The 24338-nt window shown below is 52.7% G+C and overlaps 3 protein-coding genes across 3 annotated transcripts in view; 2 read left to right on the plus strand and 1 right to left on the minus strand.

Annotated features, from left to right (window-relative positions):
- Positions 1 to 4032: 4032 nt before the first annotated feature.
- Positions 4033 to 7687, plus strand: CUNH8orf58 (chromosome unknown C8orf58 homolog). The gene is made up of 6 exons (XM_090290133.1): positions 4033 to 4881; positions 5222 to 5362; positions 5529 to 5637; positions 5765 to 5877; positions 6062 to 6168; positions 6704 to 7687. Exons 1-6 carry the CDS (start codon positions 4300 to 4302, stop codon positions 6813 to 6815), a joined length of 1164 nt encoding a protein of 387 aa, XP_090146259.1. The 5' UTR covers positions 4033 to 4299; the 3' UTR covers positions 6816 to 7687.
- Positions 7688 to 8471: 784 nt separating this feature from the next.
- CCAR2 (cell cycle and apoptosis regulator 2) lies at positions 8472 to 22759 on the plus strand. Its single transcript, XM_090290135.1, has 21 exons — positions 8472 to 8583; positions 9435 to 9532; positions 10094 to 10185; positions 10577 to 10668; positions 10840 to 10954; positions 11117 to 11246; positions 11431 to 11527; positions 15234 to 15353; positions 17104 to 17326; positions 17413 to 17526; positions 17878 to 18041; positions 18491 to 18662; positions 18749 to 18976; positions 19091 to 19312; positions 19876 to 20020; positions 20173 to 20252; positions 20689 to 20835; positions 21024 to 21135; positions 21236 to 21424; positions 21578 to 21783; positions 21967 to 22759. The coding sequence occupies exons 2-21, from the start codon at positions 9475 to 9477 to the stop codon at positions 22009 to 22011; spliced, it is 2751 nt and encodes a 916-aa protein (XP_090146261.1). The 5' UTR covers positions 8472 to 8583; positions 9435 to 9474; the 3' UTR covers positions 22012 to 22759.
- An 808-nt stretch (positions 22760 to 23567) lies between these two features.
- Positions 23568 to 24338, minus strand: part of BIN3 (bridging integrator 3) — a 42819-nt gene continuing 42048 nt past the window's right edge. The window contains exon 9 of the mRNA XM_090290136.1: positions 23568 to 23846. Within this exon, the coding sequence (XP_090146262.1) occupies positions 23700 to 23846 (147 nt within the window). The 3' untranslated portion in view covers positions 23568 to 23699. The remainder of the gene's footprint in view (positions 23847 to 24338) is intronic.

Genomic DNA, 24338 nt, shown 5'->3' on the forward strand with positions numbered 1-24338 from the left:
TTTCATAGAAAAGATCAAGGCTTTCCGAGGCTCTGTAGGTTTGGCCAGAACGTCTGGTCTGAAATGGGATAGCCACCCTGGCGCCACCTAGTGTCAGCGGTAGCTGGTGGCAGGGGAGAATGCTCCCTCACCAAAGGGGAACTCGCCCCTCTGGAAGTACTTGGGTTTGGCAAAGCCGGAATACAGAAGGATCTAGCATGTCTCTTGCTTTACTGAAGATAATAGTCAAGTGGCAGCAATTGAGCTGGCATGAATGACATAATGCTATGTGACAGCGAGTGCTTGAGAGCTAATGTGGAACACACACGCGCCCCTGTGAGTTCCCAGCAGGGGCGATCTGGTGAAAGGATGAGCAGGACCTGGACAGGTGCAGGAGAGAAATGCTGAGGGATGGGGCAAGTGCAGGTGGAATGATCGGTTTGGAGGAGTGGCTGACAGGTGTACTGAGACAGGTTTGCAAAGGAAGATGGGAGCCTTGAATGCTGGGAGAAATGGTTTGAGCCTCACCTTGAGGCTCTTGGGACACTTTGAACATTTTAAGCAGGGAATTGACAAGTCTGACAGGGGAGTTGGAATATGAATGCAGTGAGACCCTGCTCCCTAACAAGCCAAGCTGGGGCAGCAGCTCTCTCAGGAGTGGAGAAGAGCAAATGTGAGCGCAGACCCTTGTGAAGTGGGCGTGCCTACCAGTGGCTGGATGCCTGAAGGCAGTGGGTTCATTCTCAAATCTACCTCCCTAGTTGTGGCAGCTGACTGTCCTACCAGGGCCCTGTGGGTTCCCGTTCCAGAGCTTTCCATAGCGACACAGCCAGCCTGAGCTTGGGGGAAGCTGCTTTGGAAGATGGAGTTATCAGCCAAACCCATGTCAGCAGGGAAGCCTGGGGCTGATGTCACCCCCACCTGCTTTGACCCAGACATGGGGTGGGGGAGGCCACCAAATTATGCAACTGCAGTTCGTACTGTGCAGCGCCCTCCTTAGCTGCTGCTGCATTTGGGGAATAGCTTCAGAAATGATGACAGATTGGAGTTAGCAGTGGCCCAAGAGAGTGTCTACAACATCCCCTTTCAGTTGGAGAGAAGAAAGTGACTTTCCCAAAGTCCCAAGCTGGGTGATTCTAAAGTGCCAAGGAGGTCAGAAGCGTGTAACTAATCATCACAGTTGGGTACACACTGAGGTAGGTGCTGTTATTGCCCCCTCATCTACAGTTGGAGAAACTGAGGGCAGGGAGGGGGTGCAGAAGGACCCAGGATCGTGACTCCCAGGTTTCTGGCTTGTCCAGGGGTGAGGTGCTCTTGCCCCTCCATCACCAGGGGAAGACTTCTGGGCCCCAAGGGAGGGCACCATGGCTCCCAGCCATCTCTAGTCAGACAGAAGCTGCCCCTAGGCTCTTGGCTTTACTGTTGGTCCTACAGGGAGATGATTGTCCTCTGGCAGTACAGGGTGAAGGAGAGACTGTAGAGGTGATCATGGGTGTGTGTGTGTGGGTGGGCGCGGCCGTCAGGCAGGGCAGCAGAAAGCAGATGGGAGGGGCGTATGTGTCCCATCCCCTAAGGTATCCTGATCACCAGGAGGGGACTGGCATATCTGCATGGGAAGACATGATCTGGAGTATGCATTGGGGTGTGTGTCTGTGTGTGTAGGGCTGTTCCTTTGAGGCCACACATAGCCTTGTGCTGAGACATGGCATTCCTGCTGGCTGGCTTCCTGTGCCAGATGCATTCCTGCCCCAGAGTCACCAAGGAGACTGTGCTCAGAATGTGGCCCCACATTCTCCAAATTCAGGGTGAGATCTGGCAAAGTTTCCCTCCTTTCCCTCCCCATGTTCTCACTTTGGAGGGAGGAAGCCACCTGACTGGCCAGCCCCCCTACCCTCCTACCCGGGGAGGGCTGGGGTAGGGCTGGCAATGGGGTCTGGCAAGGCCTGGGGGGCATGGCCGTTTGAATTGCATAAAGCAGTTCCTGCCAGGCCCAGTGTTCTCTGTTTCCCTCCTGGATCTGAGGAAAAAGAATGCGGAGCAGGTGCTGCCCAGGACAGGCCAGGAGGGGGCAGCCCAGAGCACCCAGGGCTAGTGGGCTGGTAATTCAAGCACTTGGCTATCATTCTTCCTTTGGTGGGCTTGGCTGTAGGCCTGTTTGTGGTTCTCTGATGAAGCCTCCTGTGTAGGGTGTTTGAGGAAGGGTGGAAGGAACCGAGAGCAGAGGTGTGGGCAGACATCGCTTCCTTCCTAGGGAGCAGCCACTGGGGTTTCTCCAGCCAGGTCACCTGCCTCAGGAGAATGAGGCTTCCTTAGGGCCACCAGCTCATCTGGTCACCAGGCCGTCTCACTTTCAGCAGCTGCCTGGACTCCCAGCCCCTTTCAGGCCCTGGGCTGAGGGTGCTGGTGTGGTGTGGGGGCAGGGAAGCCTTTGCTCTTGCACCACCTCCAGGCTGCTCCCACGGCTCTTGGCTCACGTCTTCCCCAGTCCTGAGGTCCTACCCAGCCCCCAGCTTTAGGGGCCCCGGGTGAGTAAGAGGCATGAACCAGGAGGGATTCAGAGCTAGCCCAGGACCCAAGGCGCTTTGCTGTTGTGGGAAAGGATTTCCCTCAGGACAGAAATCACTTCCCCCATTTTCTCGCGTCAGTGTCTGAGTGGCAGTGTGATGTGCCCCAGGCACACAGCTGGGAGCGCGAGGACATCCGCGCCCTGGTCAGCGGCCTTCCATCGGCCAGCACATGGGGCTCCATTTCCTTCCGAGCCCCGGTCCAGTCCCCGCCCGTCGGCTTCATCTGGGCAGCAGGAAGGCAGACTTCGCGTGTGGACCGGAGGCGGAGTGACCCCGCGCAACGGGCCAGAAGGCGACTCCGGACGGGGGCTCTGCTCCTGGGCGGGTGCGGGAGCGCGGGGCTGCGCCCGCCTGAAACACAGAGGATCGGGGTCCGAGGGAGAGCGGACGGGGGTCCTTTTCCACGCCCAGCCAATATTAGGCGGGCCGCCCGCGTGCAGCTCCCACTCCCCTCACACCTGCAACTCTCCTCCTGCGTCGCCACACTCCCTCCACCCCACCGCCCGCGGGAGTGTCCGGGGGCTGCGCCCAGGGGGTCAGGACTCACCAGCAAAGCCGTCGGCGCGACTGCGGCTAGGGGACGCGGGCCGAGAGCACTCTGTCCGGCTGCAGCGCACGGGGCGCAGCAGGGCCATGCTGGGCCGGCGGCGCGTCTTCGCCGTGGAGCCACTCGGCGGCGGCCGGGGTGAGTCTCCCACCCCCAGGCGGGTTGAGCCTTCCGCCCTAGCTCCCACTCGGGAGCGCTGACCCCAGTCCCGTCCCGCATACCCCGCACATCCGCCCGGGGCGCCCGACCTCGCCGCGGCCGCTTCATGGCCGCCGTTTGGAAGGGTTGAGTGACTGCGCCTTGCTCACTGAAACGGCCCGAGTTCGAGTTCGGGCGTTAACTCACTGACCACCTCCATCCCACTTCCTCCGGGCCCACTTCCTTTTAATTCCCGATATAGATCTTTCTCCGCCGGCCCCTGCCCCTGCCCGCAGTTCCTAAAGCGCCCCTCGGTGGCGGCGGACCCCTTTCTACAGGCACCCTGGGGTGGGCCTCGTGGCCCACTTCATTGCCCAGGGGCCAGGCTTGGCACTGGCTCCCCGCGTGGCCCGCTGGGAGATGTGGATGGTCCTCCACCTTGAGCCCCAGTGTCTGCATCATTAATAACAAGTAGGACACCCAGATGTTAGGAGGGCCTAGCACCCAGGCGATAGTTAATGAGTGACAAAGCTACATCTCCTCCTGCTTGCCGAGTTCCCTTTCTTCCGGTTTTTTCTCTTCAACTCTCCACAAAATTTTCAGTATTTCTCATTTAAAAAAAGTAAGCAGCCAAAATGGTTATAGCTATTGTTATTTTTAATTACGCTGTCCCAGAGCTCCAGGAGAGACTTCACCCAGCACCCTAATGCCGGTTTGCACCCTCTTTGTGCCCTTCCCCCTCTCCCTGAGGCAGGTGCAGTCATAACCCCCACCCCCCAATGGGGAGCAGAGGAAGAGGCTTCAGCTCCCCGACTTATGATTTGGAGGCAAACCCCAGGGGCAGAGCACAAGGGCTCCCAGGAGGAAAGCACCCCTTCCTCAAAGGGAGATAGGCCATCCAGGAGTTGATGAAAGAAAATCCTTTCCAACAGCTGACCACTCAGCCCATAGCAGGGGTGGCCACTAGTTTGCTGTTGTAAAGAAAACTGCACCGAACATGGCCCAGGCGGGGCTGTGGCTGGCCAGGCTCCACCCTCACCTCTGGCCCAGGGCACTCCTCTCTGGGGAATGCTTTCAGCTGCCAGGAATGCTGGGGGCGTGGGGGGCCGCCTGCCCAGCCTGATCCTTACTCTCCTTGCAGATGGAGCTGGTGAGAATCCGGCACACGGTTGTGTGGTGCCTGGAGTCACCAGCACCTACAGACGGATCCTGGACGCCTCTCAGGGTTGCTCACTGGACTCCTGGGAGATGGATGGCGAGCTGAAAGGTCTCCCGAGGCAGGTGCCACTTCTCAAACTGGCCTCCCGGGACTCAGGAGTGGAGATGGCAGTTGGGGACAGCTCCCTGACCACCTCACCGGACCTTTCTCACGAATCTCTGGACTTTGAGCCTCTGGGGAGCCCTGAGCCGCTGGCCCTGCCCATGGAGCCTCCTGCCCACCTGGGCCGGCTCCTGGCCAGCCGTAAGCTAGAGCAGGTACTGGAGCGGTCCAGCCAGCTTCTGATGTCCCCTGACAGCTTGTCACAACGCCACCGCTCCCTGAAGCCAGCAAGGAAGCCTGAGTATGAAGTGCCCCTCTTTGGAGTAAGGGACCAAGAGGCCACCAAGGCAGAAACTGACCGAAAGGCAGGCCTGGAAGAAGCACAGGTGGTGAGTGCCATCTCTCAGGCTGGGTGAAGAGTGGGTGGAGATGGCCTTCTCACACCGGCTGGTGCCCTCCCCCCCAGCTGTTCTCCCCAGAGCTCTCTCGGGGTGGGGCATTCCTATCCCTAATTGATGGGTTGTGTCACTGCTTTTTGTCTCACCCCACTCCCAGCTATGTGGAGGTGGGCAGGTATGAGGTTTGCCTGGCACTGTGGCTGGCTGGGCAGGGGGAGGACAGCTGGGTGCATAGTCCTCCTCTCCCCGCCCATTCTGCCCCCATCTGATGGCCACTGAAAGTGGGAGTCAGATTGAATTCAAGTCTCCCCTACCTCACTATGTCCCACAGGTGAGGGGTGTGGGGCCTGAAGCCTGGGCCTGCCTCCCGGGACAAGGTCTTCGCTACCTGGAACACCTGTGCCTGGTGCTGGAGCAGATGGCAAGGCTCCAGCAGCTCCACCTGCAGCTGCAGACCCAGAGGCTCCCTGGGGTGAGTGAACCTTGTGGCAGTCAGGCTAGCAGGTGGGCCAGCAAGTGGAGGAGGCACCAGGGCCTCCTTCAGAACAGCCTAGACCTCTGCTCAGGCCGTGAGTGCCCTTCTCTCCTGCGCACAGGACCAGGTGGAGAAGGAGTCGGAGGAGGAAGAGGAGGAGGAGGAGGAGGAGGAGGAGTTCTCAACCCTGGCCCCTTTGCCTCCACCTTCTCATGCCCCAGGCAGTGAGGTGCATGGGTCCAGGGAACGGCTTAGCCAGACAAAGGAGACAGGTATGGGGTGACTGTGTCTCCCTCTGTGTCCTGCCTGCCCAGGGCCCCAGGCAGACCCCCCTGAGCCCTGGGTTTGATGGGTGTGTTCCTGCTCATGGCCCTGGGTCACCTGATTCTCTCTCTCAAGGTGCAAAAAGAGCTTCACTCCCAAAGGTAGGGGTGCCCAGTGCCAACCCTCCCAGACCATCAGAGATCCCTGCAGAGCCAGTTCACAACTATCGATCTTCCCAGAATCACAAGGTATTTGAAGGATATATGTGGGGGCAGGTGCATGTATGGGTACCGTAAAGGCCAGAAACTCTGGGAAAATGAGAGGATTCCTGCTTGGAGCAAGTGACGTCTGGCTGTGGTGACAGTTGTCTCTGGTGGCATGGGGCATGTTGTAGGGTGGGGCTCTGTAGTGACCACCTCATTCTCTGCTCAGCAGGATCTCTCCCACTGGAACAAGGTCAAGGTCTTTCTCAATCGGATTCGCTGGAAGAGCCCTCCACACCCTGAGCCTCCTGCCCCTCTTGATGGCACTACCCCCAGGTGCGTGCTGGGGCCCAGCCCAAGTGAGGGCAGAGGGAGGAGCCAATGGACCAGCATGCTGAGGTTGTATTGCTGGTTCTCTTTGTCCCTATGACATCTGAGTGTCACAGTCTTGGAGACGGTGCTGGAAGAAACAGAAAGTAGTTAAAAGTTCCTGTGGATAGATGAGGAGGCTGGGCTGGGGAGGGAGGCCACTTTCCCGAGGCCACATGGTGAGTCAGTGGCAGAGCCAGGACCAGAATGTGGGAAGTCTCCTTATGCCAGCCTCTCAGACCCTCAACCCTCAAGCTGAAACTCAGGCCACCTTCCTGGTGTGCTGGGCAAGCAAAGTAGGTGCACAAAGGATTCCACAGTGGATCATGGGAGTGGGTGGGTGAAGGAGTTATAGTGAATAATTCCCTGGGGTGGGGTGGGGGGGTGGAAGCACTATGTCAGTTACCATCCCCACAGCAGATAAGCAGAGCTGACTAGCTCTGGGGCCATTGTCACCTTTGTTTCCTTGTCTTAGCCTAAGGCCACCTTTCCTTTTCCACAGGATTGAGTCAAGGGACCTCCCTGAAAGACCTCCATGTCGTGCCCTCCGGAAAACCTTTATACCATCATTAGTGGTGAAGAAGCAACGAGCAAAAAACTTTTCTGTCTACTGAGACCTCCTGGTGCAAAGGCATGTCCCTGAGGGGAGGGGTGTGCAGGGAAGTCTTCTTCTTTGCCCTTTGCCCGTTGCTGTTTTTGGGCACCGCCAGAGAAAGCTTGCCCTTTTCTCTGAGGCAAGGGCTGAGTCCTTTTCCTCTGAGCAGCTTGGCAGGGGAGCCCTGGTTCCCCAAGAAACCCCAAGGTGCGGCAGCTCCTGGGCACCTCCTTGGCTGCCAGAAATCCCTGAGCCTAGACAATGTGAAGCGATTTATCAGGCATCCCTGGAGCCTGTTTGGCATGGTGATCTGGTGGAACTCAGCATGCTGCAGATGTGTATATATGCAAAATGATACATACACACATCTCTGTGAGACTGTCACTGTTATGAACTGACTGGATCCAACAAGCTGCCATGAATCACACAGTCAAAAAAGTTGGTCTTCTGGGTGAGGCAGCTGCAGAAGAATGGAGCTGACCTTCATTCCTCAGTGGACAGTTACTGATCCTGGAGCCCTGCTTTCCTCTTCAATCCTGCATGGGAAGCCCCAGGACAGAGAAAGGCACTATCCTGACTGTCTCTGCATTGAGTCCTGCCTATGGAGCAGAGCCTCTGAAGACTGCACCAGGAATAGGAGGGTTAGGAAAACATGGGGAATAGCAGTGTAACTTTCAAGGTCTGTTGTTAGCTGCTCTGCTCTGTACCAGCTTTGACACATCAGAGCTGAAACTGGAGGCCCATGCTAGCTTTCAGACCTGGACAAAATCCCTTAACTTGTCTGAGCCATAGCTGCCCACTTAACCTCCCAAATGGTATCATGATGCCTGAACTACCTACCTCACTGGCTTGTTATATGAGGATAAAATGAGATTAAACTGTCTCGAAGTGCTTTGTGAATGTTATATGAATAGGGAAGGGGGAGGGTATGGGTGTTGGAGGTGGGCTAGACTTGGAGGGATGACAGGAAGGTCAGGGGATAAGAGGACTGGAATTGGTCATTGGGACTAAAACAGCCAGTGATTAGCAGCAAGACTCTGAGCAAGTCATTTCAATGAAGTCTCTTAGGTTCCATAGCTGAGAGTTATGGCACTAATTCCTGATCTGCTTACCCCCAGCACTGTCGTGAGGACTAAAGGAAAAGTCCGTAAGAACTCCGGAAATGTCTACCTCAATACTGTGGTAGTTTATCTTACTATAACCTGTTAGATGCCTAGCCTTTTGTTAATTGAGAAAAGGGGAAAGCTCTCTGCAGGTACCCAGAGGACGGAGAGATTTGTGTGTGTGGTGCCCTCAATGGAAAGGCGGGGCTGGGGCCGAGGTCAATGGCTTGACTCGGTCTCGGGAACGTCTCCCAGAAACGGCGCACCGGTCAGAAGACTTCGGTTCTCTTGCGACTGCAATCTCGGGGTGTGCCCGAACGAGGCAAGGTTGTGTCCTTCCTTAGGTTTGGGGTCCCACTCCTGCGGTCTTTGGACGAAGAACCAATCCTCTGAAGCCAATTTTTCTAATGGGACACTTAAGCGAGGACACCACCCAGGCGCGGCTTCCTAACGCGGGTCCGACGGGGGAAGGCGCACTTCCGCTCGCAGGCAGGAGCGGGACGCCAGGCCGGCGTGGGGGAAGGGAGAGATCGGTGCAGCAGGGGGAGGGACCATATCCGGGAGACTGGCAGCTTCCGACCAGTGGTCGCGTTTCCGGAGAAGCGCTTCCGGTGGCGGCGGCAGCAGCGGCTGTGGTGGTTCCGGGTGTCTTTGTCCCCCCGGTGTAGCGGCCCTGGCCCGCAGGTGGGTTGGCTGGCACCCCGCCGCTCCTCTGCCCCTTCGCTCCTCCCACAACCGAGGGGCTGCGGGGGCAGGGCAGCAAAGATGCGCGGGGCGCGGAAGAGGCCGAGCCCCCCTCGAACTGCCAGTCCTGTCTCCCTGGCAACGGCCTCGGCCCTGGGGGCGGGCGGGGGGGAGGAGAAACCGCGAGCGCCTCAGTCCTCCATCGGCGGCCTGGCCGCGCTGCGGCCGGGGAGATCCGGCACTGGCGGCCGCGGAGGCAGGGGCACAGGACCCGGCGGCGCGGGAGCGGGAGGGTGGGCACGCAGTCGGATTCGCGGCCGGCCAGGCCGTACTCTGCCTTCCCGCGAGCCGGGCCGGGGGACAACGGGCCGGGCTTCCGGGGAGAAGGCCCTCCCGATCTCCTCTCCGGCAGCCGCCGCCTTCATTTTTCGGGGCCTTTTGTGGAGCATTTGGCGGATATGTTTGAATGAATGAACGCCTCTGGCGCTCTTTCCAGACCCCAACCCCTCAGCCATCTCGGGGTGGTGTGGCATAGTGAGAGGAGCGCTCAAGTGTCGGGAGACCAAGGTGTGAGTCCCAGTTTTGTCCCTAACTGGTTGTGTGACCTCGGGCAGGTCTCAGTCTCAGCTTCAGTTCGCTTTTCTTTAAAATAGCCTGACGGCATCACCCGCGGTGAGGTGGTTTGTGAGGGCTAACTGGACAATGTAATTTCTTCGTTTCTTGCTACTCTTGATTCCCTTCATCCATCGTCTCCATTCATTCTCCCTACTCTCCTCAAGATACTTAGTTCCTGTTTTGGGGTTGATGGAAAATTCCCTTGTGAGCTGCTAACATTTCTTTCCCTATTGAAGGATTCCCCCCCCACGACGCTGAAAGAGGACAGCATTCCCAATGTCCCAGTTTAAGCGCCAGCGGATCAACCCACTTCCAGGGGGTCGCAACTTCTCAGGTGATCACCACCTTTATCCCTACCTGGGCTCATACTGAAAAAGGATGTGCTTTGGAGTTAGTTTGTAGAAAATATGGCTGTTGGGTTTTCCCTGGTGGTGTGCAATTTGTTGCTGATGTTGCTTAGGACAATAGAAGCTGACCCCAGGGGTTGACAGTGAAACCCTGTGGAGGAGTTGCTTGGAGCCACTTTGCCCTTTGGGTTGCCATATCCTATTGGCCACTGATTTTCAACTGGGTGTGCACTGCTGTGCTGCAAGAATGTTTAAACCATGCCATACTTGACTATTTAGTCAGGGGCACTGGCCTCTTTTCCCTTAGATCGTCAAATTAATAAAATGACAATGGCTAACACAGCAATAGCCGTCTGGTGTGAACGAATCAAAATTATACTTTTTTTTGTTAGAGCAGCAAAAACTATATTTTTTGGTGTGCCGCAGAATCTTAGTAAGAAGTTTGTATGTGCAGTGAGATGAAAAAGGTTAAAAATCGCTGCTCTAGTTGATGGTAGTCCTTAAGATGGTAGGTGCAGTTCCTGGAGATTGCTTCTCTGTCTGAATAGGCACAGCTTCAACATCTCTTCTGGGTCCTCCTCCCGGTTTGCTCACTCCTCCTGTGGCTACAGACCTGTCCCAGAATGCCAGGCACCTTCAGGTAGGTTGGGCATCCTTTCTAGTGGGTTTCAGCCCTTGGGACCACCCTAGTGTGCATGGATGCCTGATGCTTTCATTTTTACATCACAGTGTTTATCTTTCTTGACACTTCTGTCCTGAGCCAGTATGGTGATGACTAGACATCTCTGACTGGGGAGTCCTAAGTGCTGGCTCTAGGGAAATCTTTAGGGTGTTTCTTGGAATAAAAGAACTGGAAATCCTAGAAGAAGCTTGTGGTGCAAGAATCAGCATAATCCCCCTGTCCCTTCCTTCCTTCCATGTGAATCTTGATGCAATGCTCTGATTGAGCTGGGGGAGTGGGGTAGAGATGAGATGTTCATGTCAGAACATGGATAAATGCTCCCTATTTTAAACTGCATCTTCTCTTATAGGGTGGGGAGAAGCAGCGGGTCTTCACTGGCATTGTTACCAGCTTGCACGACTATTTTGGGGTGGTGGATGAAGAGGTCTTCTTTCAGCTAAGGTAGGTTTGACGCTGGTCTCCTTTTGGAAATGTTCATGGGGCTCCTCTGACACCATCGCTTTGCTATTTTCATGCAAGGGGTGAGAAATCTTGGTGGGAAGGGCTCATTAGGGCAGCCAGGGTGGCTTGGCTGGGTCTCCTGACTGGGCCTCCTGGCTCGTGTGCCGGCAGTGTGGTGAAGGGCCGGCTGCCCCAGCTGGGTGAGAAGGTGCTGGTGAAGGCTGCGTACAACCCAGGCCAGGCAGTGCCTTGGAATGCTGTCAAGGTGCAAACGCTCTCCAACCAGGTATTCATCTCTCCTTGTCACGTGCATTGGAAAGGGGAAGGAGGAAAGCCTCTGTTTTTGAAAGCTGGGCAAGAACCTTACTTTTGTTGAGGGGGTGGGACTGCAAGGTAGTGAGCACATCAACCATGGGATGTCCTGAATTTCCTGGTTACTGTCCTGCAGCCCCTACTGAAGTCCCCAGCACCTCCCCTTCTACATGTGGCAGCCCTGGGCCAGAAGCAAGGGATTCTGGGAGCTCAGCCCCAGTTGATCTTCCAGCCTCACCGGATTCCCCCACTCTTTCCTCAGAAGCGTGAGTACTAGTGGCATGGGTGTTGGGGTGTAGCTTTATGGGGTGCTCTGGATGAATAAATGGACTTTGTAGCTGTCAGGTTGCTGCTCTCCAAACAGAAGGGGTGCTTCTGTGCACTGAAAGAAAGGAATAGGGAAGTTAGATGTTTAGTAGTTTTGAGTCCCCAGCCATTTTCTCTCTGCAGCTCTGAGTCTCTTCCAAACATCCCATACACTTCATCTGAGCCACCTGAACAGATTTCCTGCTCGGGGCCCTCATGGCCGATTGGATCAGAGCCGAAGGTAAGAGGAGGTTCAACTAGAAAAATGTTTTATTTTCTTTATTTGTCTCTAGAAGCACTGTCCCTTTCTTTGTTACCTGTTGATACAATATTCTCTTTCTGCAGCTAGATTCTAGTCCCTTTACCCTGAAATATGCAGACACATTGTGAGGTATATACAAATATTGGACCTTTATAAAATTGGTTCAGCAAGCAGGGATTTGGTAGTTCATCTTTCAGAATAATCATATTGAAATTTCCTTTTTAAAAGTATATTTTATTGATTATGCTATTATAGTTGTCCCAGTTTTTCCCCTTTTCCTGCCCTCTGCTCAGTACCTTCTTTTCCTCCAACAATGAGATTTTCTTAATATATAACTTTCCCTTTTATTTCTAGTCCCTTAATTTGAGATACTAAGAATTAAAACTATAAAAGAAATAGTAATTGTCAAAAAAAGTAACTTTGTAGCATGTTTTAATTCCTAATATGAAACATTTCTTTATATACATCTTACACGTCAGTGTGGGGTTAGACTGTTGCACTCTGCCCTGAAGTCTACGCTTGTGCCTTGGACATGCAGACAGCTCCTTGGCCCTGTGTAGGGCAGGAACAGTGGGTTTGGGCCTGTGGGCCTCCTAGGCCATCCTGTGTCATGTGAGCGCTGAGGACTGCCAAGAGCATGCTGCCTGTTCTCTCTGGCTCACTGTTCTTTATCCTGCCTTACACTCTCCCTAAAGGGTTTGCTTATATCCTCAGGAGTTAAACTCCAGTTTGCTTAAGACTTGTTCTAGTTCTATCTGTTGGTCTTATTTTAACTTTTTATTGTGGAGAATTTTAAGTATAAGCAAAGTAAACAGAAAAGGATGCACTCTCATACAGCCGTCACCCAGCTTCAAGTATCAGTCTTGGCCATTTTTTTTTATCTTTATCTCTGTCAGTTCCCTGCTTCGTACATGATTTTAAGTAAATTTTTTTTAAGGTAAAATATATATAGGTTGAAATCCACAAATTTTAACTGGACAATTTTGACAAATGGAAAATCCCATGTAACCTTCACTCCTAAGATGTAGAACACTTCCATCACTCCAGAACATGCGCTCATGGTCTAGTTCTCCTATGAAATGAGAACTGTACTGAGAAGGGACCCCTGATTCCAGATACCAGTAGATTATTACATGATCAGGGCTGAGAATGTAATCCAGGGTGAACACTTAGAGGACTCTTGGAGTGATGTAGCTAGTCTGCGTGCTGAAGCTGGTGTTTGCTCTCTGTGAATTCTGTGAATTCTAACTGGGGTGGGGGGCGCTTTGATCGTCTAGGATTGTTTTCCTAGTGTCTTCACTAGTTTGAAACACATTGTCCCATTCTCAAGTCACTGGTATATATTTTGCATACACCCACTTCTCTCATCTGGTGCATTTTCCTGGTCTTCATTTTCCAAGGACTTTCTACCTCTCATATTCTGTGAATTTATTGAAGTCTTTATTACAAAATCACAGTGCCCAGGGATGATATAGCCTGGATGGGAATCAACGGCTGCTATGAACTCTGCTTTGGGTTCAGGTTCAGCCTTTCTATACATTGTGTTGCATGTGATTGGCCTGGATATGTCAAGCCCTGTGTTCTGTTACTTTGGTGATAACACTTCAGTGTCATGTCTTCTATGGAAAGGACAACTGTTATCATCAGTCAGTAGAGAGAATTTGCTGAGTAGGAAAGGGGGTAGTGAGAATTAGGTCATTCTGGGGAGAACAGCGGGTTATAAAGGAGTCAGCCACATTAACATATTAGCTGGAAGCCAAGTTTGATTTTGAATTTTATGCTTTGGGATGCAGAGATCAATGTCTCCTGGGTTCACTGAGATGGTGGTACTACCTTGTCATATTCCTGCCAAGTCACAATAAGGAGAGAAAACTGGCCACTGAATTCACAGGGTTCAAGAGAGCATCCAGTTTAACTTGAGGTGGACAGCATGTACAGCGGAGTCCCTCAGTCCTGGGCGGGCTGAAGAGGGGCATCAAATGAGTGTTAGAAACACGAGGGCACTGACATCTGTGGAAGCAGGCTAGGAGGCAGCTCCTGGAGAGATGCAAATGAACAGGTAGACTGCCCAGGCAGATACCAGAGAAGAGAAAAACTGTGTGAAATATGACCAACTTCTTTCCTGGAGTGTAATGGATGGCGAAGGGATCCAGGCAGGTCTCAGAGGAGAGTGCAGAGACCTGGTCAGTATAACCCACTCAGGTTACCTCAGCATGAAGATGTGACAGTGATTTTACTTCTCTCCTGAGACATGGGGGTGGTTTTCCCCTTACCAGTCTGGCATTTTAAAATGGTCTAAAGGTATTTTAAGTTCTACTCTTTCTATTTATTGCACCCATAATAGTGATACAATAAGTGATTTAGACAAGAATGTATAGAGTAGTGCATACTGTTATATAAAGTTTAAAAAGTATAAAAATGTACATTCCCTCCAGAAAATAATTTTGAAGAGAAAAACTAATTATTGCCACTTGCCCCCCATATTTTCTAGTTGTTATCTGTATCTGTATATATTCATACTTTCTAATACTTTTACTCGAGTTCAAGTTTTTATACATTGTTAGTAAACATTTTTTCCACGTAATTCTCATGATTGTTTTAATGGTTGCATGATTGTTTTACTTATTTATGATAACAGTTCAGACATTGCTGGATATGAATGTGGTTTTCTTACTCTCAGCTTTAATTTCTTCTACTATATATAACCTTTATTCTTTTTTTTTAATTTATTGATTTTTAGAGAGAGAGAGAGAGACAGAGAAACACTGATTTGTTGTTCCACTGATTTATGCATTCATTGGTTGAGTCTTGTATGTGCCCTGACTGGGGATTGAATCTGTAACCTTGGTGTATCTGGACAATACTATAACCAATTGAGCTACCTAGCCAGGGCCTCATTTTTTTCTTCTTTTGAACTTATTTCCTTGGGATAAATTTTCCAGGGTTTGAGTATTTTAAGACTTTAATGTGTACTTCTAAGGGTCCATTATGAGAAGTGTCTTTTTTAAATAAAAGACTATATAACCCTTACTAAGGTACAATATATATGTCTGTTGTTTAAAAAGTAAATCAGTTAAGTAAGCCTTGGCAGGGTAGTTTGGTTGGCTAGAGCATTGTCCTGATATGCCCAGGTTGCTTTATGGGTTTGATCCCTGGTCAGGGAACATACAAGAAACAACTGATGAATGTGTCAGTAAGTGAAACAACAAATTGTTATTTCTCTCTCTCTCTTTCCTCCTTCCCCTCTCTCTGTAAAAATCAATAAATAAAAATTAAAAAATAAATCAGTTAAATTTTTATGCTCATTTCAAAAAATTACATTAACTATAATTTATAAAGTTCAGAAAATGTTTAAGAATTATTCTTAAGCTTTATTAGAGTCAACCACCATTAATCTTTTATTTCTTTTTAGTCTTAAACATTTTTTTTTCACAATTGATGTACTACTGGTACATATGGTGTTACATACTATTCTTTTGGCTTAACATGAGTGGTTATTAAAAGCATTTGAATCTCCGTTTTAATATCTTTATAACAACCTGTTATATGGCTATTAGCATGACTTCTTTATCCATTTCTTTAATGTTGGGAAGTCTGATCATTTCCAGTTCTTTTTAGGCCAGTGTATGTTGAATCTGTAAGTAACAGTGTGGTTTCTTCCTTCTGGTGATGGATCAATCTCCAGCGATGACTACGACTCCAAGAAACGCAAACAGCGGGCTGGTGGAGAGCCTTGGGGTGCTAAGAAACCGAGGCATGACCTGCCTCCTTACCGAGTCCATCTCACTCCCTATACTGTGGACAGGTGAGTGGCAAGGCTGGGTGGGCGGGTGCGGCTTGCGACTGGTAACAGTTTCTTGTGTAAATGAGATACAGTCTTCATGAGAGTTTGTTTGTGTGTATGTGTGTGTGTTGTGACCTTTTGTTTGCTTGTTGTCTTTGTTTTTTAATTGCTGATTTTTTATTTCAATGTCTCAGATTTTGGCCAGCAGAGCACCAGTGACATGGGTGCCTTGATAGAACTTGATGGTTTGAACACCAGTAATAATTAGGCCAAGCTGTAGCTGAGGCTTGCCAATCCAAATCCAGGTTCCCAGTAGCAGTTACAGTCCAGGGAGAGACTGCGGTTCACAGGAACTCTGGGACGGCTTTCTGGGGCCCTCTTATTATTTTGTAGTGGGCACGGACAAGGACTGGCCTACAAGCTTCTCCCACATAGAAACTGACTGACTAAGAGGTAGACGAGTGATTCCAAGTTCCATCTAGCATTGGAGACACAGGGGTCCAGCTGTTGGATTAGACATACTCCCAAAGCAAAGCTCACCAAAGCATCTGCCCTTCCTGGTGTCACTGGGTCTCTGCCCTGGCCCAAGCAGGGCCTTGTGTTCTCCATGCTGAATCCCCTGGGCTGCATCTACTGACAAGACACTGATTGCCACATCACATCAAGTCAGAACGTGACTGCTAGCAGTTAGCCACACACACAACTGTGTCTTTAAACACAGATGTCAAATGGAAGTCTACTGTATGTACTGTTTAGTACTTTGCTTTTTCACATATCTTAGAATTTATTCCATATTAACATTAGCTTGAACTCATTTTTTTTTTTTTAAATTTAATTTATTTTCAGAGGGAAGGGGAGGGAAAAAGAGAAGGAGACAAACATTGATGTGTGAACATTGATTGGTTGCCTCACTCACCCCTATTGAGGACCTGGCCTGCAACCCAGGCATGTACCCCAACTGGGAATCAAACTGGCGATCTTTCTGTTCACAATCCATGGAGCCATACCAGCCAGGCTGAGCTCATTCTTTTTAGCAACTACATGGTGTTCCACTGAATGGATGGACTACCATTTATTTAACCAGCTCTTTCTCCATTTGCAGTCTTTACTTATCCTAAATATTATTGTAATAAACATCCTTTTACATATGTCTGGGTAGATAGGTGTAAGCATTTTATTGTGATCAGTTCCTAGAAATGGAGTCGCTGGCCCAAAGTCTCTGATTTTAAACTTGATTGATATTGCTCATTCTTTTAAAGAGCTCGTATCGGTTTACGTTTTCACTGCCGAGGCATGAAGTACTGTTTCCCCCGGCCTCTGCCAGTACTGCATTATCAACTTTGATCTTTATCAGCCTGGTGGGTGAAAGTGATATTCTGATTTGCATTTCTTTAATTATAAGTGAGATCGAGCATATTTTTATAGGCTTTCAAGTCTCATTAAGTGCCTGTTGATGTCACTTCCCAGTTTTCTCTTAGACACATGTACTTTTGTTTAGTGATTTTTGGGTTCCTTTTATATTAAGACAGTCACCCTTTTCTCTGTCATGTATTGCAAATGTTGTTTTTCTTCCCCAGTTTGACTATTTTGTCTTTAGAGGTCATATGGGGTCAAATCTGGTCCATCTTCTCTTTTCCAGATGTATCTTACTTAGAAAGTTCTTTCCCAGATTATAAAATAATTTGTCCTTTTATTTCTCAGTTTTTTTTATGGTTCTGTTTAAAAAATAATTTAGTCTTGGCTCCTTCTGGATCCTGTTTTCTTCCTACAGCCCTACCTGTGACTTCCTAGAACTCCAGCGCCGCTACCGCAGCCTCCTGGTCCCCTCAGATTTTCTGGCTGTGCATCTGAGCTGGTTGTCGGCCTTCCCTGTGAGCCAGCCCTTTTCCTTGCACCATCCAAGCCGTATCCAGGTGTCTTCTGAGAAGGAGCCAGCTCCAGATGCTGGTGTTGAGCCCATCCCTGAGGATAGTGACCCCGTTTATAGTTCCAAGGTAAGTTGGTGGGGGGCCTGCCACTTCTCCCATTGTTGGAAGTTGGAAAAGCTCTCGAGTGTGTCCTTCCCGCCACCCCTGGCCAGGTACTGCTGCTCTCCTCCCCGGGATTGGAGGAACTGTATCGTTGTTGCATGCTCTTTGTGGATGATATGGCTGAGCCAAGGGAGACACCAGAACATCCTCTGAAGCAGATTAAGGTGAGAGGTGGAGTCCTCTGGGCAAGATGCATTTACTGATAATGTCCAGTCCCTGTCACGTTTTCAGCCGCTCAGCTCCTATTTACGAACTCATAGAAACAGGGAGTTTCAGAGCTGCAATACCTCTTTTTCTTTTTCTTTTTTTACAGGAGCACAGCATTGCTCAGAGCTGTTCTCGTCAGAAAGTTCTGTAGCTAGGTCATGTTCATGGGTGGAGAAGCCACCCCCCATGGCCACGTGGACTCTTTGCCACATCCTGCTGCCTGTGTTCCCCAGGGGTGGCAGGCTGCCTCCTGGTGGCAGACCCTGGTAACCAGCTTCTCGTTTCTTGCCCCTGATCTCATTTTTCAGTTTCTGCTGGGCCGGAAAGAAGAGGAGGCAGTGCTGGTTGGGGGTGAGTGGTCTCCTTCCCTGGATGGCCTCGACCCCAAGGGTGACCCGCAGGTGCTAGTCCGCACTGCCATCCGCTGTGCCCAAGCCCAGACTGGTATTGACCTGAGCGCCTGCACCAAGTGGTGAGTGGCTGCTGCAAGCGCTTATCTGTGGGCTGACAATTGGTGAGTTTAGTTGGCGACTGTTCAGGCCAAGCTCCTGCACCTTTCTGACCTGTTAGATCTCCTGTTCCCTAGTTCCCGTTCATCCCTCCCCCTGGCCCTCACTAGCGGTCGCTTTGATTGTGAGCGTGACGAGGGATGTGTATGTTGAAGGGCAGCTGACTCCTCCAGGCTCGTCCAATACAAACCTCTCAGGGACCTTCAGTGCTCCTCCTTGTTGTCTTAGCCCCTTGGAGAGTACGTGTCTGCTTATTTGTGTCTCCCCATTGATTAACCATTTCTTGAGGATTCAGTCTGTTATTTTTGAACTTTGAAAGCTTGGTTTTCAGTATGTACTGATTAGCTGATTAGAAACTGAAGCACTTGCTTGTGAACCTGGGTCACTTCATTTTTCTCTTTGCCGTGAGCAGGTGGCGCTTTGCAGAGTTCCAATACCTGGAGCCAGGACCCCCGAGGCGGCTGCAGACCGCGGTGGTATACCTGCCGGATGTCTGGACGATCATGCCTACTTTGGAAGAGTGGGAGGCCCTGTGTCAGCAGAAAGCTGCAGAGGCAGCTCCCCCAGCCCAGGAGGCACCTGTGGTAAGGCAAAGCCTTCTGAATAGGTGGGGAGAGAGGTGCCCTGATCCCTGAGCCCAGGTGGTCACAGCTTTTGCTTTTTGTCACAGGAAACAGAGCCTACAGAACAAGCAGCTGATGCGTCAGAGCAAGTAGCAGACACCTCTAAACAGAATGCAGAGAACCCGGAGGTCACTCAGCAGGAAGTGGACACTGATCTCCCAGAGGCCCCTCCGCCCCCTCTAGAGCCTGCCGTCATGGCACATGCTGGCTGCGTAAACCTCTCCCTCCACAGTATTGTGGAGGACCGGAGGCCGAAAGAAAGGATCTCTTTTGAGGTTGTTGCAGGAGTCTGGGGAGGCTGTTGGGATGATGTGTGTGCGCGTGTATGGGGGTCTTGGAACCCTCCCTTTCTCCTGATGCTCATGGCCCCGTGCCGCTGCTTTCATCAGGTGATGGTGTTGGCTGAGCTGTTTCTGGAGATGCTGCAGAGGGATTTTGGCTATAGGATTTATAAGATGCTGCTGAGCCTTCCTGAAAAGGTCGTGGCTCCACCTGAACCTGAGAAGGAAGAGGTGGCCAAGGAAGAAGAAGCAGTCAAGGAAGAGGTGGCCAAGGAGTCCAAGGATGAGGTACAGAGTGAGGGCACAGCTGCCGAGTCAGACGTCCCACCGGTGAGTACCTGCGGCTGCTGTACGGGCACTGGGGCTGCACACAGTGGTGCTGAGTAGCACTTGAGCGTGGCATGGCACTGGGCACGGCTCCAAGCATCTATGGATCTCCCGCAGCACCCCTCTCAGTACTGCATGTGCCTCGAGAGCCTGGTGTGGACTCGGATGCAGGGCACTTCACTCTCGCCCAGGGCCACGTGGCTAGTGGGTGCTGTGCTGGGCAGGCTGCGGGCGGAGGAGGGAAGGGCAGTGGCTGGCATGGCAGCATGGGGTCTCCATGAAAACGTGTGTCTGAGGAGGACAGGTGGGGGTTAACCAGAGTGCTGCATCTCTTTCATCCTGTCGAGAGTGTGCGGGGCTTTCTTCTTGCCTAACTCAGTGCTCCCTAGACTCCTGAGGAACCCCAGGTGTCTGGGACTTGCCCTGGGGCTGCTCGGAACCCCACGCAGTGAAACATGACATGTGCAGCGTCCTCACAGTGCTGGGTGTGGCTGCCCCTCGGTGCCAGACATTGTTATTGCCACTTACTGCACGTGACAGGCCTCACCTCAGGCTGTTTCCCACAGAAGGAAGACGGGCTTTTGCCGAAACCCCCATCTTCTGGGGGTGAGGAAGAGGAGAAGCCCCGGGCGGAGGCAGCCGAGGACCTCTGTGAGATGGCCCTCGACCCGGAGCTGCTGCTGCTGCGGGATGATGGCGAGGAGGAATTTGGTAGGTGCCACGGTAGGGGGGCAGGGGGTGGGGGCAGGCGTGTGGGCGCTGGTGGCGGCGTCCCAACTCTGCCTCCAGCTCTCCTGTTAGGACGGGAGCCCGCCTGGGCCTGTGCTCCCAGCTCCAAGCTCATCTCAGGCTTTCTGTAGCAGGAGCCAAGCTGGAGGATTCCGAGGTCCGGTCTGTTGCCTCTAACCAGTCAGAGATGGAGTTCTCTTCCCTTCAGGATATGGTGAGACCTCTGTCCTGCCCCTCTGGCCTCAGGGACAGTGACACTCAGCAAGGCCTGGGTCAGTCCTTGGAGAGGCATACTTCTACCAAGTGACTTCCAGTGTCTGTTGACTGACAAAAGACAAAGCGTGGTGGTTGGCTCATGGAGTGGCACTTCTGTAGGGTCCAGGGGACATTTCAGCATCTGTATCAGGGTGAATCTGAGTGAACTATCCCATCTTGAAGCACAGCAGCCTCCACTGTGTGTGATGGCCCCAGAGCCAAAAGTGCCCCAAACAGGCCTTTGCTTGCAGGCCCGGTGTCAGGCCTCCAACAGGGAGGCGCGCCTGGGTGTGATTATGTCAGCCAAGCCACTCAGCTGGAAAGGGCTGTGTCCTGGGTGACCTAGCTGCTGCGAGGACTGCTGGTAGTCTTGTCCATCCCTGCTTCTCTTGCAGCCCAAGGAGCTGGACCCCTCTGCTGTGCTCCCTCTGGACTGTCTTCTTGCATTTGTCTTCTTCGATGCCAACTGGTGTGGCTACTTGCACCGGCGGGACCTGGAGAGGATTCTGCTCACCCTTGGCCTTCGGCTCAGTGCAGAGCAGGTGCCTTCTCTCGTGTCCCCCTTGGTCCTTTCTGAGGTGGCCTCACTGATGTAATGTGCACAGGCCTGCACCTGATTCCTGTATTCCCGTGGGGGACTCAGGATGCTCTAGTTCTAGGTTCTCCCACACCCCAGGGCAAGGGCTTGCAACTTCTCATCAGAGGGAATCTGGGTGTGTGTTTTCTGTAGGCCAAACAGCTGGTTAGCAGGGTGGTGACCCAGAACATTTGCCAGTACCGCAGCCTTCAGTACAGCCGCGCGGAGGGCCCGGATGGCGGGCTCCCTGAGGAGGTGCTCTTTGGTGCGTACCGCTGCTGTGCAGCCTTCTGTGCGGGATGGGCAGGGCAGGCTGTTCCTCCTTCCGAGATCCAACCCTGAAGTCTTTCTTATGGCCCTACTAGGAAACCTGGACCTGCTGCCTCCTCCTGGGAAAAGTGCAAAGCCAGGAGCTGCCCCCACGGAACACAAAGGCCTAGTGTCCCACAACGGCAGCCTGATCAACGTGGGGAACCTGTTGCAACGTGCAGAGCAGCAGGACAGTGGACGGCTCTACCTGGAGAACAAGATTCATACACTGGAACTGAAGCTGGGTGAGTGGCCTGCGCTGCAGGGACCTGTGACAATGGGCCATGCAGACGTGTACACAGAGGCCAAGGGGGAACCTCGCTATCCAGGCTTTGGGCCTCTTGCCCTGTGCTCGGGTCCTTAACTTAGCAGCAATCTTTCTGGTATGTTCCCACCAGAGGAGAGCCATCACCGCTTCTCAGCCACTGAAGTGACAAACAAGACACTGGCAGCAGACATGCAGGAGCTGCGCACCCGGCTGGCTGAGGCTGAGGACATGGCCCGCACAGCTGAGCGACAGAAGAACCAGCTTCAGCGGCTGCTGCACGACTTCCGGCGGCGCCTGACCCCCCTGCAGCTGGAGATGCAGCGGATGGTTGAAAAGGTGGGCCTGTGAGAGTTGGCCCGAGGTTGGGGGCTTGGTGAGGATGATGCTGAGTCCTCGCCTCCTGCCCACCTGCTGTAGGGAACCCCTCAGTCAGCAGCTTGCACCCTCAAGTCCCCCATGAGGAAGCGGGTTGTAGTCTCTCCTTGGGTCCTAACTCTTGTTTAATCTGTTTCAAAACAGGCTGACAGCTGGGTAGAGAAGGAGGAGCCAGCACCTAGCAACTGAGGGGCCTGGGGCAGGAGCTGCCGTCCTGCGAGGTCAGCGATGGAGCCTGCCCAAGTTAGAGCCCTGTGGTTCCAGGAGGAGGATGGAGCAGGACCTGGGAGCCGGAGGCAGGGCGGCCGACCCCTGTGCCCAGCCTGTGGGGAGTGCAGGCCACCAGCGCGGGGTTGCCCGTGCTGTGTGGGACGGACGAGTGAGGAGCTGGTTCCACTTACAACTAAATCTACCATCTTTTGCACCCCTCGAATGCCATTTTGCCCTCCACCTTGGGGTTTCTCCTGGGGCCCTTCAGTCTTGTGCTTTTCTCCTGTCCTCTTCCAGACTAGAGTAAGATGGGAGGAAAAGGCTTTCGACTGTCCTAAAGTCTGATGCTAATAAAGGAAGAAACAGACATGGGGTCTGGCTGGGGTGAGAGCCCGTCCTCTGGTGGCACAAACCTTGCTGGGTCGTGGGAACAGGCTCTGGGGAGGCATGTCCCTGGCCTCTGGAGGAACTGAGTCCGTGCAGGCGAGCTCTCGCTCTTGGGCTGCCTGCCAAGCACAGTGTTGCGGCCACCCAAGACTTGCCAGAAGAAACCAGCACTTCTGCTCCCTGGCTCCCTGTGTTCAGAATGTGGTATTGGCTCTGGCCCAGCCTTTTTCCCTGTTCCCCATGAGTCTCTCCTCTTTCCATAATCCGTGGTTTCAGTTTGACTTTGTATATGAATTTTTTTTTCTTTTTGTTTTTTAAATAAACCAAAGTCAAAAACAAACCCAAGTGTCCTCCATAGCTTTTCCTTCCTCTTCCAGGTGTGCCTGTGCTCCTGCCCGTGCGCCTGCCCTTCCTCCTGGCCCTCAGCCCAGCTTCTGCTGGATGGAGGTGGACTCGCCTCCCGAAGTGCAGGGCCACAGGGAGACCCAGCAGAGCCCCCTTGCACTTGAGCCTCATCCTGCCAGCTCAGCAGGGGGCAGCATTACCCTAAAAATACCTGGGGTGGCTCTCCCCTCCTTTCCTTAGTGACAACACCATAATACAAGGAAATTTTATTGAAAACTTTACTTGAAAAAATAAAAATCCAAATAGATGAGACATAAACCCACTGTTTTGAGGCCCACGGACTGGTCTGTTGACTGCAGTAGGACATTTACACCAGTTGAATCTGTTTCCTAGGGAAGCTTCAAGATGGGGGTCTTCCCTGGCCTCAGTGTCTCTCGTGCTGGGAACCTGGAGAGAAGGCCCTGTCAGGGCTAGGGGGCCACCCCATTTGCCGCCTCCAGGGCAGTGTTGAGGCCCTCTCCCAGGAGAGGAGAGTGCAAGGGGTGGCGGCAGGGTGGGTGGACTCCACAGGACAGGTCTTTTGGAAGTAAGTGTGATGCCAGCCCTGTAAATCGGGCTGAGGCCACTGGTGAGCTGATGGAGCCCCTGCCTTTCGAGGGCTGGGGCCTGCTCTGGTGCTGGCCAGGGCAGTCCTGGAAAGAAGGCAGTTCTTCTGGGCTGCTTACCTGTCTGGGCTCCTGCTGTGCGTGGGGAGGCAGCAGCCTGCTTGGGGTTCCAGGTGCCAGGCTCGTTCCAAAGGGCTGGTGAGTGAGGCAGGGCAGGGGCTTGCGAGCCCCGTAGGTCTCCCAGGGAAGTCCCTTCACCGGCTGAGGCCCGAGGCTGAGCTTGAAAAGGGGAGACTGAAGAGGCTGAGTTGATCTCCAAGGGGCTGAGGCTCAGTCGTCAGCCACAATAGAAAGGGCTCTGAGCTCGCTCAGTTTAGCCTCGTTCTCCCGCTCTCGCTGTTCGTCTGAGTGGCCAGGCTGGTCCAGCTGTTGGGTCAGGTCTCCAAAGATCTTATGCATTTCTGAGTAGTAGACTACCTGAGGGAGGCAGGAGGACATCAGCAGGGGCTGGACTGCTTCTGTTGTTTGCCCCTCCGCCCAGCTCCCTAAATTGCACAGCAACCAGGGAGGGGTGAGCCACTGCCTGGAGCCCTTCAGTACCCTCACTGCCTGGGGTGGCAGAAAGTCAAAGGGCAAGGGAAGCAACAGATGCTCAGGAGTTGGGAGGCAGGGGCTCTGCCCTTCTCTCCAGCAGCACAGGGCTGTGTGTGTGTGCGTGTGCACACGTGCTGGGCGGGTGGAGGAAGACAGCACAGCCCAAGGCCGGAGCTGGGGGAGTGGGAGGACCCTTCGCAGGTCCTGGGGGGACCAGGGAGTCAGGCAGTGACTGGGAGCTCGCTGCTTTATAGAAGCTAGGAGAAACTGGAGGCTTCTGTTTATGAAGATGGCATGGCTGGCTCCCAAAGCCCTGAAGGCTGGTCTCGATCAGGTGAGAATGGTGACATCTTGTTAGCCTCCTGGTCCCTCCCC

This window comes from Furipterus horrens, unplaced genomic scaffold (assembly GCF_987537825.1).
Source record: "Furipterus horrens unplaced genomic scaffold, mFurHor1.1.pri manual_scaffold_10, whole genome shotgun sequence".
Classification (NCBI taxonomy): domain Eukaryota; kingdom Metazoa; phylum Chordata; class Mammalia; order Chiroptera; family Furipteridae; genus Furipterus; species Furipterus horrens.